Raw genomic sequence first — 15,646 nt, forward strand, 5'->3', positions numbered from 1 at the left:
GCTAATGAAAAGGACACTCAAAACCCGGCTATCCCTTATACACCCCACCATGAAATAAATTGTCGAGAGCAGGCACCAGCCACAATATGACTACCATGACAGGAATGCAAGGGCGCGATGTATTGATGTAAATAATCATGTTTTTGTCCTCAACTACGCTGCAGGGTCCAAATGGCTCGCAGGCACTGTGATTGCCAAAGAGGGAAATAGGATTCTGGTAGTTAAACTTACCAATGGACAAATTTGCCGCAAACACGTGGATCAAACAAAAAGGAGGTTCAGCAACCCCATAGAAGAAGCAGAGGAAGAACACGATGTAGAGTTCACTCCACCACAGGTGACCGAACACCGGAACCAAAGGGATGAGAGCCCAGTCACTATGGGCAGTCTGGATAGGCCTGAAGCACCGCAAACAGTAGACACTCAGGCCAGTGCCCAACAACCGGAGCCCCAACTCAGGCGCTCTACAAGAGAGCGTAAACCACCAGAGAGACTCAACCTGTGATCCCAGTAAGACTTTGGGGGAGAAGGTGATGTCATGTATTCAACCAGCATTGTAACCCATGTATAATCTGACCTAAGTTGTACACTGTGAGAACAATGACCACTAGGTGGGAAACACTCCTTACCTGGACCTTCAGGTATAAAAGGGGAAGCTCCACCCACCTTCATCACTTGAGTGCTAAGGAATAAAGGACAGGTCACAGACTGACCTTCTCTCAAGCATGGGCCTCGTGTGCATTTACACTGTATAGTAAGGACGAATCAGTTTACACCCAAAAAACTGGTCTAATAGCTCCACCCAACTTGAGTTAGGAGAATGTGAAGAAAAGAGGGAAACAATTGTACTTACTGATTACAGGCTTCTGATTAATTTTTTTAATGCTTACTTCATATTTGTAAATCAATGACACCAGCAATTCATTTTACTGTCGTGTTTTCTCTCTTCTGAGAATTGTTTCCAAACTATCAGGCTTCCTAATCTTTTTGAGCACTGTATTTCCCCGTCACGCCTAGCCACGTCTCGCTATCTCCTATCCTAGGGCTGTGTCGAAGTGCTCCAAGGGACTGTAGCACAAGAAGAGCTTGGCTGCACAAACAGTTGCCTCTCGACTCATATCAGCTAGATTCCTGAGAGGGAGCATCTCTGGAGGGTGATCCTGGGCAACTTGGTCTTGCTTGCCACCATACAGAGGCATAATACTCTGAGGGGGATTGCCAGATTCCTGGCATGTGCTGCTGTCCTGAGAGATGACAGTGTCAGGCACACGGACTTTGGCTGCCACTATTCTACTGGGCCCTGGACCTGCAGCCCCACTGATCACTTGGTGCCTGTTCTAGTGGCAGCTATGAGATCTGTCCAGCTGTGAGACATGGCAATAGCCACGGTTTAGAAGCTGCGATCAATGCTGCACTCCAATTTGTCTTCAATTGCCTCCAGAGCTGCAGTTTGTTCTTCCATGGTCCCTGCCTCTATTGCTGATGTCAATACAGCTGCAACTTGCAGTATTGTTGCCTGAAAGGAAGAGAAACCTTTTGAGTTGTTGCCAAAGGAGAGTGTAGGGCTTGAAATGAATCTTGGGCAGTCATGCAAAATGGACTATAGTGAATCGGCATTCTGTTTTACATTACCTCCAGTTTTCTTTTCCAAAATCTGATGAGTGTAAAATAGTTGGTAAGTATATGTTCTATTTCAATACACTGAATTTTGGTGCTTATTATAGATAACGTTTTCATCAAATAACCACTACCCAGTTTTTACGGGGATGATTTAAACTTTTACATTACCGCAGCAATTTATATTGTTGTGTGACTGCAACTATATACTTGTCCATCTCCCACCCTAATGATTCGACCTGGGTTCTATAGATTAAATTCACTGATCCCATCTTCCCAGTGGAGACTCAGGCTCAAAGGGAGTATGGGTTAGTGAATTGGCACAACAATGTTGTAGCTCTGTCTTTAACCTGTGCTCCTTTCAGGTGCAGTTCCTCACTGTGAGATCAGTGGTATATCCCACAATATAAACTTACCATATCTCCATCGCCATAAATGACAACCATCAGTATTTGATGCGAGTATTTTGGGGTCCCAGTCGTCATTTATTAACAAAAATCAGCAAAGAGCAGGCCTTCTCCTTCTAGTCCAGCTCCTACCCAAGTCCGGTTGTTGACAGACTGGACTGCCTTAGGCCCCTCTCTCCTATCAGCACCGCTTCTGGTGCCAATGGCAGTGGCTGAAGCTTCTGTTATAGTAATCAGGAATGGAAATTGTGGCTGATATTCCCTTTGTTAGCCGAGGGAGTGTTGTACCATGTGCAGTGTCCTATTCAATAACTTGGTGTTGAAGATCAGATGTGTTGTGTAATTACTGCACTGGATTGTGCCTTTATCCACTGAGTGATCAGAGTGCGGTGTTCCATTTTTATCTCTGCAATTTTTTAGATATAAATAATAATTAAACACACTGACCTGATTTCTTTGCTGCTCTGGAAAATGTTCCTTTGATCACTTTGCAGTGAGAATTATCACCGCCACACACCCCACATTTGTCTTCATTTTTAATGGAGCCCAGCATTTTATCACAGCCCACTTTCTGAAACATTAAAATAGCAGTAGTTTTTAACTTTCTGGGCATTCATGTGTAATATTAACAAGTTCTCGATAAAGACAAGCACTAATATTAAAAGGGGGCCACTAATGTCAGGGGATGTAATCAAACAAACATAGTTACCCCTCTATTAATTAGGCAATAGTAGATGTTAAAACTAATCAAAGATTTTCCAATGCATTCCACGTTCAAGGACTCCTCTGTAAACCCCACGAGTCTTCCATTTTATCCCATGTACTCTGTAAAGATAGGATAGGTGAATCTCCTTGGACTGTGCCCCATTATCCAACGCAGTTTAATAATTCAGAGATTTATTCAAACAAATTAGAGTTTGTACCTTATTTTAATTTGTCCCTATTTTACTTTAAAACTTGCCAGGATACAAGTTTAAAAATAAAAGTAGATCCTAAATCTGCTTTACCAAATCCAAATTCTCTGTTGGTTAGTGGGCACCCTCCATGTGGATTTCCAATCTCATTGGAATCCTTTCACACTAAAATCACTGTCTATGCGACTGCTGACCTCATTAAAAAAAAGGAACAATTTTCCAGTCAAATTCATGCAGACAGGAGCCAAGGAGCAAATTGAAGGTGTACAAAAAAACCTTCAATACTTCAACAAATCAATATTTTAACAATGCTGATTCATCCTATTATTCTATCACCTTTCAGCTGCATCATACTATAATATAAGGCTAGTCACTCCTACAAACTTGAGACTTTCCCTTGCCACAGAAAATATTGGTAATTCTTCATTTTGTGCTTTAACTGTGGAACCAAGTCCCAACAACAACAACAACTTGTATTCACATAGTGCCTTTAATGTCATAAAACGCTCCAAGGTGCTTTACAGGAGCATTACCAAACAAAATTTGACACCGAGCCACATAAGGAGATATTTGGACAAAAAGGTAAGTTTTATGGATTGTCTTAAAGGAAGAAAGTGAGGTAGAGAGGTGAAGAAGTTTGGGGAGGGATCTCCAGAGCTTAGGGCCTTGGCAGCTGAAGGAACGGCCATCAAAATTTGACACTGAGCCACTTAAGGAGATATTAGGGCAGATGCTTAGTCAAAAATAGATTTTAAGGAGTGTCTTAAAGGAATGAGACGTAGTGAGGCGGAGAGGTTTAGGGAGGGAATTCCAGAACTTAAAAAAGAAAGAAAAACTTGGATTTATATAGCGTCTTTCACGACCACCGGACGTCTCAAAACTCTTTCCAGCCAATGAAGTACTTTTGGAGTGTAGCCACTATTGTAATGTGGGAAGAAAGCTGAAAACAAGGCCACCAATGGTGAAGCGATTAAAATTGGGGATGCTCAAGAGGCCAGAATTAGAGGAGTGCAGATATTTGAGGGTTGTGGGGCTGGAAGAGATTACAGAGATAGGGAGGGGCGAGGCCATGGAGGGATTTGAAAACAAGGATGAAAATTTTTTTAAATTCCAGGAGCCAATGTAGGTCAGCGAGCACACAGGGGTGATGGGTGAGCGTGACTTGGTGCGAGTTAGGACATGGGCAGCAGATGAGGTTTTCAGCAGCAGATGAGCTCAGACAGGCGCAGACTCAAGGGCAATAAACAAAGTTTGTGGCAGGGACCGAAGACAATGGCATCGGTATTCAATATTTCGTTGCAGGAAATTTCTGCTCATCCAGTACTGGATGTCGGAAAAGCAATCCGACAATTTAGAGACCGTGGAGGTGTTGACAGAGGTGGTGAGGTAGAGCTTGGTACATGTGGAAACTGACAATGTATTTTTGGATGATGTCGCCGAGGGGCAACATGCAGATGAGAAATAGGAGGGGGCCAAGGATAGATCCTTGGGGGATACTAAAGGTAATGGTGTGGGTGCTGGAAGAGAAGCCACTGCAGGTGATTCTTTGGCTACGATTAGATAGATAAGACAAGTGTAGTCCCACCCAACTGGACGGCGGTGGAGAGGCATTGGAGGAGGATGAAGTGGTCAACCATGTTAAAGGCTACAGGCGGGACGAGAAGGAGGAGGAGGGATAGTTTACCTTTGTCACAGTCACATAGGATGTCTTTTGTGACTTTGATAAGAGCAGTTTTGGTACTGCGGCGGAGCAGAAACCAGATTGGAGGGATTGGAACATGGAGTTCCAGGAAAGATGGGCACGGATTTTGGAGGTGACAGCACATTCAAGGATATCCCAATTGACATTAGATCATCTTTAAATTTCCAAGTGCTTAAGAAAAATTGTAAATGCATTTCACAGGAATAGCACAAATATAGGTATGGATAAACAAGATCTTACAGTCAAAGTCTCTTTTATCGGTCCATTAAACAGAGTTAGCTGTGATCTATTACAGCTGCACACTAAACATTTAACATTTGCATGTGGCAGGACTAAATTAGTATTTCCATGTAAATATAAAGCAAGAACGTTTCTGTGGCATTGTGTGAACTCATGTTCTATCAGATAAAGGAGATCAATTTGTATAATTAGGAAAAATAAAACTTGAAATCTAAACTTGTTCAGAGAGCCTTTTGGAACTGATAAACAGACCTTCTTTGACTTTACCTCATCCAGAAAAGCTATTACCCCTCTCCAATGCAGCTTATAATCTTAACATGGCTAAATAAATTTATTATAAAAGAAAATCAAAATATTCATCATTGTCCTCCCTCCCTCTGATGCTCTCCAGCTACCTCTACTTTATAAGTAAGCACACTCCAACAATGAAATGTCAGCCGAACACAGAGCATTGAGGGGTAGGAATCGGTTTGCGTTGCGCCTGTTTTTAGGATGTAACATGGCGCAAAGTATACCAATTTATCAGTAGGACAGGCTGGACCCAATCTGTGCAGGCAATCTGGACGTACGGCAAAAACAGGAGTTGAGCCTGTTAAATAGGTTAATGAGGGGCTTAACACATATTTAAGGGACCCCTTTGTAAAATTAGTTATTGATGAGCGGGGCAGGTGTCAGGACTGTCCCTCTTAGGATTCTTCAGCAGCCAATGCGGCTGGTAACAATGTAAGGTGTATTTTAACATAACATCTTCTGTGGAGCCAAGGGGAGATGCAAGAGTGCTCCTCCCTGTCTCTGCACTCCTGACAAACACCCGCCTCCCACCATTGCCAGATCCAACCCACCTCCTGGATCTTACCCGGGAGCCGCTGAAAATTGCTTTTGTTCATGGGGAAAGCTGTCATGCCTATGGAGGGGCGACAGGTGCGGACAGCCTGAAGATGTAGATGAGGCCCGAGGCCCAATTTCAGGACAGTCTCTGACCTCTCCATTTAGGCATGCTTACACAACTCCGGGCCCAGACATTTTTACCCCTTAGAATTGTGTGGCAAAGCAGTACTGTGGATGAAAAGATATTTTAAATCCCATCTTGACTTTTATCAGACCAAATCCAGTGTTCAAAAAGAAAGTAGATCTTTTACAGGCTTAGTTGTAGCTATTTGCAATATTGGAATTATTTTGCTCCCGTCTTTATTAATGAAAAATGACATGGCTTTCTCTCTTTTATTTTAAACATCATATCATCACAGGCAGTCCCTCGAAATCGAGGAAGACTTGCTTCCACTCTCAAAGTGAGTTCTCAGGTGACTATACAGTTCAATACAGCAATTACAGTCTCTATCACAGGTGGGACAGACAGTGGTTGAAGGAAAGGGTGGATGGGACTGGTTTGCTGCACGCTCCTTCCACTGCCTGCACTTCATTTCTGCATGCTCTGGGCGACGAGACTCGAGGTGCTCAGCGCCCTCCCGGATGTTCTTCCTCCACTTAGGGCGGTCTTTGGCCAGGAATTCCCAGGTGTCGATGGGAATTTTGCAATTTATCAAGGAGGCTTTGAGGGTGTCCTTGAAACATTTCCTCTGCCCACTGGAGCTTGCTTGCCCTGTTGGAGTTCCGAGGTAGAGCGCTTGCTTTGGGAGTCTTGTGTCAGGAATGCGGACAATGTGGCCTGCCCAACGGAGCTGGTCGAGTGTGGTCAGTGCTTCGATGCTGGGGATGTTGGCCCGATCGAGAAGACTGATGTTGGTGCGTTTGTCCTCCCAGGGGATTTGCAGGATCTTGCGGAGACATCGTTGATGGTATTGCTCCACAATTGTTCATGGGCAAAGTTTATTTAAACACAATAATCTCTACTTCCTAAGCTCTGTTCTTCAGTTATTTTATTTTAAAACTGGCACACTCTCACAAGCAGACTGCTGACAAGATGGTGCGCATATATTATATGGCTATATGCGGAGGTTATACTTTATTTTAGTTAGTTTTCTTCTATCGCTGTGATTAAACAATAAATATTTTGCCAATTTGGCATGTTTGATAAAGGTTAAATTTAGTTGAGTGAAGATCTTCCGACTGTTCCTGTTCCATTACTGCAGGATTTTAGCCTGGCCAAAATAAGTTCATGCATATTCTTGTACACTGGAAGTGGCAAAATAGGGGTTAGCTTTTATATGGGAGAAAAATAGGAGAAGAATTAAAAGAAACTTCTGTATTTTCAGATGAAGCTAGAAATTCAGATTGCATGGCAGAGGTTGCCAGGACACCCGGGAACGATTCCCGGCACAAGGGATCAGGGAAAGGAATAAACACTCCTGACTCATTTCCACCAGACTGGCCGTGAATTCCACCCACAATGCCTTTCCTTCAGTCATCAATCCAGTAACCTGCTTGAAGAATTCAATCAGGTTGGTAACACATGCCCCTTTTTTAAAATGAGAAACTATGTTGTGAATCTGTCATAACCCTTTCTCCGTAGAGGCGAATATAGTGTATCCCCAATGATCCCTTATAACAACTTTCCCATTAATGACATCAAGCTAATGGGCCTGTAATTGACCCAGAGGGAATATCTCGTAAAGACTCCAAACCTGTAACAAATAGTAATTGCCAATTCTTTTTTGCACTTTTAAACTGGGACAAATGCTGTCCTCACCACAGGTCTTTGATTGAAAAATGTCTGATTCATGCTTCAGTGGTTTCACTGCTATTACACAACAAGTTGTGCATTTCATGATACAAATAGCAGAATCTCTAATTCACTCTGAGCAAAGCCACAGAAGAAATCCACTCTGATTTTTAAATGGAAGGTTTCTTGTTTGTGCCAACAGTACATACAGATAATAAAATGGGACAGCTTAAACATCTTCAGTAATTTTTTTAAATCAAAAATGATGTTTGAAAGACTCTTGTGTATCTATAATATTAATATCCATTTGCGTTATTGAGCTTGTCTTGGACCAGATGGAATGGATGGTTTGGCAGAATCCCAGAATAATCTGCCACTTTATATTATTTAATTCTACGTTAACACAAAGATCGCAACACTCACCACACAATCACCTCGAACACAGATGTCATAGTGATTACTGTAGGAACAACGTGTTCCGTCATGTACCATCCTCTTCATGTAGACAATTTCCCGGGTTTCCTTTGATTCACAGGTGAGGAAGCACCTCTGTTCGGCTGTTGGCAGATATTATTTATTGTATTACGTTTAAATTAACTTGGTAACTCTTTGCTGTTAATGCCTTTGAAGCTTATTTTCTTACTGTAAGCACCTATTTTAGACTTCTTTTTGAAGGGATCAAATGGTTGGAAATGATCAAATATTTCAGCATCTTAATATTTAATTGAGCACTAAAACGCTACAGATAAAATTTCAAAAAATATATATAAATAAAAACTTTTATGTTAATGGCTATTAGGGTTTATCAAGCCATCAACGCTGAGGCCTAGATTTTCTCATGGCTGGAAGTATGTTGGGTCGGGCCTTCTGCCTGTTCCTGAGTCTCCACTCTGACCCCAGCAAATCTTCCAAAGCCAGACACATTTCTAGATTGTTGGCAGGTTTCCAGCAATATTTCAGGATTGACTGATTGACTGTCTTTGGTTGGGCGAGGAAAATAGCTTAAGCTCCTCCTGCAGCCTAGCACGGCTGACTTTGCAGGCAGAAAAAATGTTTCTTTTAAATTATTTTAAAACTCTTGTGTTATTTCAAGTAATTAACTGCAGCCCTTTTGTTTTGGAATCACCCTACCCCTCCACTTCCTGAGCAATGCTGCATGTCAGGAATGTTCTAAGCCTTCAATGACAAGAAATACATCAGATGATTTTTTTTTCTCTATTAACTTAGAACTTACATATGGCCTCGGGCGTGTTCAATGTTCATTGTGATTTGTGCTAAACATCCCAGAAGTTGTGATGAAGCACAATTCCTGATCCTATCCAGCCCAAAAAATAGAGAAAAAAAGGAGGACAATCTGTGCCTAGTTGTACTGCTGACTAGTTAGAGTTCCAGGAGGGAGGTTGCTGTGATATTTTAACTCTGGCATGTATGCTGTCCTCCTCCATTAAGTTCTCAGCATTTTGACACTGGACTGAAGATGATTACATTTTTAGTGGAACACAAATATTATGGCCCTGAAATTGCAGGGGGCCAGAGAGTGTTGTTTCATTGTACATTTTTTTCAGGGGAATTTGGGGCAGGACCCAGATCCAAAAGGATCTCATCACTTTCTGCCTCCGTTGGAAATTCTGGGATTTCCAGGAGTGAGTCAATAATATATGTGCCCAAAAATGGGTAGCTGTATTAATATCCATTGGGAATGAGGAAATGACATCATATAAGAACATAAGAACATAAGAATTAGGAACAGGAGTAGGCCATCTAGCCCCTCGAGCCTGCCCGCCATTCAATAAGATCATGGCTGATCTGGTCGTGGACTCAGCTCCACTTACCCGCCCTCTTCCCGTAACCCTTATTGGTTAAAAATCTATCTATCTGTGACTTGAATACATTCAATGAGCTAGCCTCAACTGTTTCCCTGGGCAGAGAATTCCACAGATTCACAACCCCCCGGGAGAAGAAATTCCTTCCCAACTCGGTTCCAAATTGGCTCCCCCGTATTCTGAGGCTGTGCCCCCCAGCTCTAGTCTCCCCGACCAGTGGAAACAACTTCTCTGCCTCTATCCTGTCCATCCCCTTCATGATTCCAAATGTTTCTATAAGAGCACCCCCCATCCCTCTGAACTCCAATGAGTAAAGACCCAGTCTACTCAATCTATCATCATAAGGTAACCCCCTCAACTCAGGAATCAGCCTAGTGAATCGTCTCCGCACCCGCTCCAAAGCTAATATATCCTTCCTTAAGTAAAAGAGGATGCTGGAGACACAGTAAATATGTGACATCCAGTATTGTTAGGGCCCTGTTGGCGGGGTGTGGTGCGGCTGAGCGAGCGAGAGTTTAAAAAGCTACATCTATGCTTTCAAAATGCAATTGATTGTAGAGCTGAAACTAGCAAAAGGAGGACGAGAAGGACATTTCTTTTAAATTTGGAGCTATTACTGGAGCTCTGGGGGTGGGTGCTGCAGTAAAATTCCTTTTCCTCCCCCACTCTGCTCAGAGGGCATCTCAGCTAGCCTGGAAATGGCATTAGTGCCCACCCAGAACATGGGGATAGAAATTGGACTTGTGCCCGAAACAGGGGCAAGTCAATGGAGCAATTGCTCCGTGCCCAGGTCTGTGCTGTCACAAGGCCCGTGGCAAACTCTGTGCTGGACCTCATTTATTTTAACAGGCGAGTTGCGAGCAACAAGCGGGCATCAGATTCAATTTTGCATGATGCGCATTTCCAGGATCAATCGGGCACGTTAGAACGCAACCCAATTTTGGACCCCATCTTACCCATTGCAGATTTGAAAAATGGGCGCATCGATGTTCAATTTCTTCCCCATGATTTCAGGCACAAGATCAGTAGGTGGAAGTTCTTTTCCACCCCAGATCTACCCCCCCATGGCCTCATCTGGAGTTCTGTCTAGAAAGACACCTTTCATACATTTCACTGTGCTTAAGACAGATTTTTTTTTTAAGTGTACAGTTGTGTAGCTTCAGTCATTCCACCTCGTTAACTTGATTATAGCCAACTAGTATAATATATAAAAGTGAACAATTTCCATGGTGACAGAATGTTCTAACATCTGCTTTAAATTGTAACTGTGAATATATTTTATTTTTGTATTACTCTCCAAATGACAGGAAGTATGTGGCACTAAAAGAGTATATTCCCTAAAGGTAAATTTCCTGTTGCTCTGCACCAGCGGTGTACAAGTGCATCTGGTGTGGGAATGGGTGGGGAAACAGATTTGAGAGGAGGTTTAATGCCTGGTGTGCAGTGTGATAGCTCTGCTTGTTTTTACCCCAGCCAGGCTACACTGAGTTCACACGAAGTTCATACTGCAGTTATGTGCATTCATCATTAAGCGTGTAAAAATCATGTTGATTAGGACTCTATACATTCTCTGCGGCACATTTGCAAACTCACTTTCTGGCCACTGACCGTCTGTTTCTTAAAGCTGTGTTTAGCTTGTTTGGTAGTGAGTGTGAGCTAGTGCTTTTGTGGCTTTTTGCTTTGTTTGTACTGCATTTTGTTTGGTACATGGTTTTCTTAGGCAACATTGCACTTAATTTTTGTGTTCTATCATATTATAATTTTTTTAATTATTCACCTCCTACCAGTAAGAGATATTGGGGTAGATTTTGACTTTGTGTGACAGAGTAAAACGGGTAATAGTGAACCAATGGCTCAGGTTTTACATCTCCAGATTTTTATTTCCACTGAAGTCAATGTGCAGAGATTGTGCTGCGGCAGGTGCTCCTGCAAGAGGTGGGCTGACCCAACATGGTCTTACCCAAAAAGGCAGATCTATAGACCCGATAAAGTTAGTTGGACAGGTCCAAGGAGACCTGGTTTGCTGCTTATACCTCACCAGCCTTGGAATGTTATCTTCTCCTCAGTCCAATCTGTAAACGTTAGCACCAACTGGGACAGCTCTGTGGCAGTGGAAGTCACTATTGTTATGTATTGTCCAGGTATATTAAATGTATAATATTTAATACAGAGGGCGCTGTGGTGGGAGACCTGAAAGTACCTGCAAGACAGAGTATAAAAGGCTGCCCACCACACCTGAGAGGCACTCTGAAGTTACACAATAAAGGCTAAGGTAACAGCAGTTACTACAACACCAGACCATGTGGAGTCAGTGATTTGAGTGCTACATATACCACACTGGCGACGAGGATGGGATTTGCTGGCACCCGCGAGCACCAGGGATAAGTCATATGAGGAGCTGATCGCACTCATTCGTGACCAACTGAAACCGAAGGAGAGCATCCTCACGGCCCGGCACAAATTCTACCACCACTGCAGATCTGAGGGCCAGGATGTCACCAAATATGCTGTGTACCTCAGGAGACTCGCGGCGCCATGTGATTTTGGCACACACCTTGACGACGCATTGCGAGATGTCTTTGTTATGGGGATTGGCCATGAGGGTCTCCTTCACAAGCTGCTATCCACTGAACCCACAGTCACCCTGAAGCAAGCCATCACCATCAGCAGGGCATTTATGACCTCGACGTGCAGCACCAAGCAGATGATCCGCACAGTCTCGAACCCGGTAGGCACTGTCCATAGGATAGCGCCCGCCACGGACAAAACTGCAGAACGTGGCTCTGCCCAGGGCAGGGAGCACGGACCTCGGGGTCTTGGAACTCAGAGTCCGCCGAGGGGGTATAATCGAGTAGCACCATGCTGGCGCTGCGGAGGAAGCCATGGGGCTCACCGGTGCAGGTTTGCAGAGTATACGTGCAATACCTGCCACACGAAAGGCCACCTTCAGCGTATGTGCAAAAGAAACCTGACTCACGGTGTGGCTGAGGAGATGGTAGAGGATCCACCATCCAGCGAAGAACAGGCAGAAGAAGATGATGTGTTTGGACTGTATACGTGTACCGACGATTCGGCCCCAGTGATTATGGAAGTGAAGATTAACGGAGTCCCAGTGAGAATGGAAGTGGACAATGAATCGGGTCCGTCGTTGATGAGTCAGAGAATTTTTGAGAAACTGTGGGTCAACCCAGCTGCACGACCCAAGCTGGTCCCAGTCACGGCGAAGCTGCGTCCCTACACCAAGTAACTGATACCTGTTCTTGGCAGAGCGGATGTGCAGGTATCTCATGGGGGCGAGATGCACGGTTTACCTTTGTGGGTCATTGCAGGCGATGGGCCGACGCTTCTCAGCAGGAGGTGCATGGGGAAGGTCCTTGGGAGCTGGGAGGACTTCATTCCTCCACAGACTGCTGTTCCCCGGGTTCCCAAAGAGCAGCGCCGACCGAGCTGGAGGAGAAAGAAGCCGTTCATCGGCAGTCTAAATCCCCACACAGACGACAGCAGCCCAGAACTCCTGACCTCAAGCAATCCTGCAGCCTCAGCCTCCACAGACGAGCAGACCCTGGAAGAGCAGGCGTTGATCGGGAAATCCATCGACGGACGACAAATGGGGGGGGTCCACGTGGAGAGAAAGTTGGGCGGCGGTCGCGGCCATAGTGGAGGCTGGGATGGCAGCGGCCGGAACGGTAGGAGAAGAGGCTACAGTGGTGGCGGAGGCTACAGCGGCGGCAGGTATGACCCGGGAGAACGCGACAACTACTTGGGTGGGCACAAGAGCCAGAGCGGCGGAATAGGCAGCAGTCACGGAGGCCACGGGGACTATGACTGATCGAATCCACAGAACCATTTCTGCCACGATTCAAGATTCAATCGTTCTTAGCTGTTTTTCTTCTTTCTTCCTTCTTTACCCCTTCTAGTTCTTCCTAAAACGCCATGCCAGCGAGCTCAAGAGCAGCAGAGTTCAGCAGAACAAAGGCAAGCAGAACAACTAAAATGGCGGCGCCCAGTGGAAGCCTTGTGGGAACCACAAGATGGCATCTTAAAAGGGAAATGCACCTGGGAGCCTTAAAAGGGCCTTACACCGTTGGCGGTCCCCACAAAGAGACTTTTGTAAGGCAAGAGTGAATCTAATTGAGTAATGTGATTTAGGATAAGAGTTAATATTTTGATGCTATATGGGTACTGTGTTTAAAATGATGGATATGAATGATTTACGAAAAGAGTTAATACCACAAGATAGAAGTAAAAGGGTTAAGGGGTCCGTGACTAACATGCCTAATGAACTAAGGCGATTTTCGATTTTATGTGATTCATGCAATGGTTCAGCGGCTGCAGATGAGCCGCTAAGGCGACTACTGAGAACAGAGGCAACGCACTAGTTGCGATACCCTGTCTCAGCGTAGCCCATTACCTCGGGCAAAAAAGGGACAGAATACCGCCACCGTATCTCACCCAGTGAGCTGGGATTAAATAACTGTTCATTGTACCTGCAACCTTTTGACATAACATCTGTACCATACAATATATGTACCATACAAATGTACTGTCCATGTATACCTGCTTTCTGTTGGAGGTTATACTCATGACTTCATCACCCATGTAAGGACTGCTAATACCACATGCTTGCACCGGATCGCAAGCATAATCTCTACATGGGGGGGGGGGGGCGGGAAAGAGGGAAGTGGATGGTCATGGACTCACACTCACAAGTCAACCAGGACGAACAAGGCCGAGGTTACTGCCAATGGCTCTTGGAACTGGGAGTGGGGGCGGGGGGGAGTGAGATGTTATGTATTGTCCAGGTACATTAAATGTATAAGTACAATGGTGCACCACAGAGGGCACTGTGGTGGGAGACTTGAAAGTACCTGCAAGACAGAGTATAAAAGGCTGCCCACCACACCTGAGAGGCACTCTGGAGTTAAACAATAAAGGACTAAGGTCACAGCAGTTACTACAACACCAGACCGTGTGGAGTCAGTGATCTGAGTGCTACATACACCACAACTATTGCCTCGAATTTCTATGCAAGGCTCCTTTTAAGCTGCCTTGGTTGATACCTGTCAGATCAAACAGTCTGCACACAAAGTCCAAATCCAATGTCAATCATTTTTCCTCAAGAGAACTTGTTGAGTTGCCAGAATCTTTTCCCCAATGTTTCCCTTGTATGACAGTAGGGCAAATTTGCCTGTTATTGCACTTGGGCATATTGGATCATCTGGTTGCTATACTTAGAGAAAAATTACATTAAAAGGATCAGATGATTAATGCAAATGAATGGAAAATTGAACGTGAATCTCCCTGACCAATTTCTCACTAATTGTCGTGACCAGGTGATCCAATATGCCAAAGTGAAATCATGGGAACATTTGCCCATTTTATGGTGGGTGTATCCTACTACCTAACATGGTTCGTCTGGGCATTATCCTAGTGGGAAAAGGAAATGAATTACTGGCTGCTATATCATTGTTGCCTAGCATGGAGGTGGTTCTTTACCTCTACCTGCTGGGTTATAATATTGCCTTGAAACTGCCAGTCTGATACTGTGGTGGCTGGCTGGGCCTGACCCTGGGCCTGACCCTTGGTGGCTCTACATAGATCATTGCAGTGGTGCAGCTGGGTGACTGGTGCGTAGAAATTCACCGCCAGACATGATGTTGTGCACTTCCTTAACATATGCTCTGTATCCAAGCACGAGTGCAGACAATCCAGATTCATGGAAATTGTAGTGCAAGGTCTCTAAAGCTTTGGTTAGTGCATTCCACACAGCTATACTTGGGATCTCTGCTAAGGCAGGACACCACTGCAAATGGCCATGGAGATGCCACGCATTCCAAGATGGGCTGAAGTCCTGTGAAGCAGCCAAACACCCTGCACAGATATGACGAGTGGATTCCTTCATATTAGCTGTCACAGCATGAATTGAAGGTGCTCGGAAAGCAGCATTCTTTCGTGGGCAGGATGGCACCAATGAACAAAGTCTGCAGCTGAGCGTGGCCTGGAGCAGACTAGAGGGCTCTGTTGCACCTCTGTTGTCACCTACATGTGCTGTGGACTCACACATTGCTGTCCTAAGTATAAATAGGAACCCCTTTGAGAGGCTATTCTTGTGCTGGGGCTTGGTACTGTGAAGTGAGTATTGTTTTGTGCTGTAAGGCTGTAGGGTCAGCATCCTCTGGGCCTGCAGCTTGCAGTCCTGCGGGGAGACCTAGGGAAACAGAAACACGAGAGTTAGAATATCAGCAACACACTGCTTGAAATATATGGACTCACAAAAACATACTGTGCTATGATCTTGTAGTGTATGCGAAGTTTGTGATTGA

General features: G+C 44.6%; 1 protein-coding gene across 3 annotated transcripts in view; it reads right to left on the bottom strand.

Annotated features, from left to right (window-relative positions):
* The window catches only part of LOC139262950 (A disintegrin and metalloproteinase with thrombospondin motifs 2-like), a 407,016-nt gene that overhangs the window by 25,591 nt on the left and 365,779 nt on the right, over positions 1-15,646 (bottom strand). For all 3 annotated transcript variants that reach the window (XM_070878308.1, XM_070878309.1, XM_070878307.1), the window contains 2 exons: positions 7,924-8,057; positions 2,472-2,595 (listed from right to left, as the gene is read on the bottom strand). In XM_070878308.1, the coding sequence (XP_070734409.1) occupies positions 2,472-2,595; positions 7,924-8,057 (258 nt within the window). The remainder of the gene's footprint in view (positions 1-2,471; positions 2,596-7,923; positions 8,058-15,646) is intronic.

This window comes from Pristiophorus japonicus, chromosome 4, assembly GCF_044704955.1.
Source record: "Pristiophorus japonicus isolate sPriJap1 chromosome 4, sPriJap1.hap1, whole genome shotgun sequence".
Classification (NCBI taxonomy): domain Eukaryota; kingdom Metazoa; phylum Chordata; class Chondrichthyes; family Pristiophoridae; genus Pristiophorus; species Pristiophorus japonicus.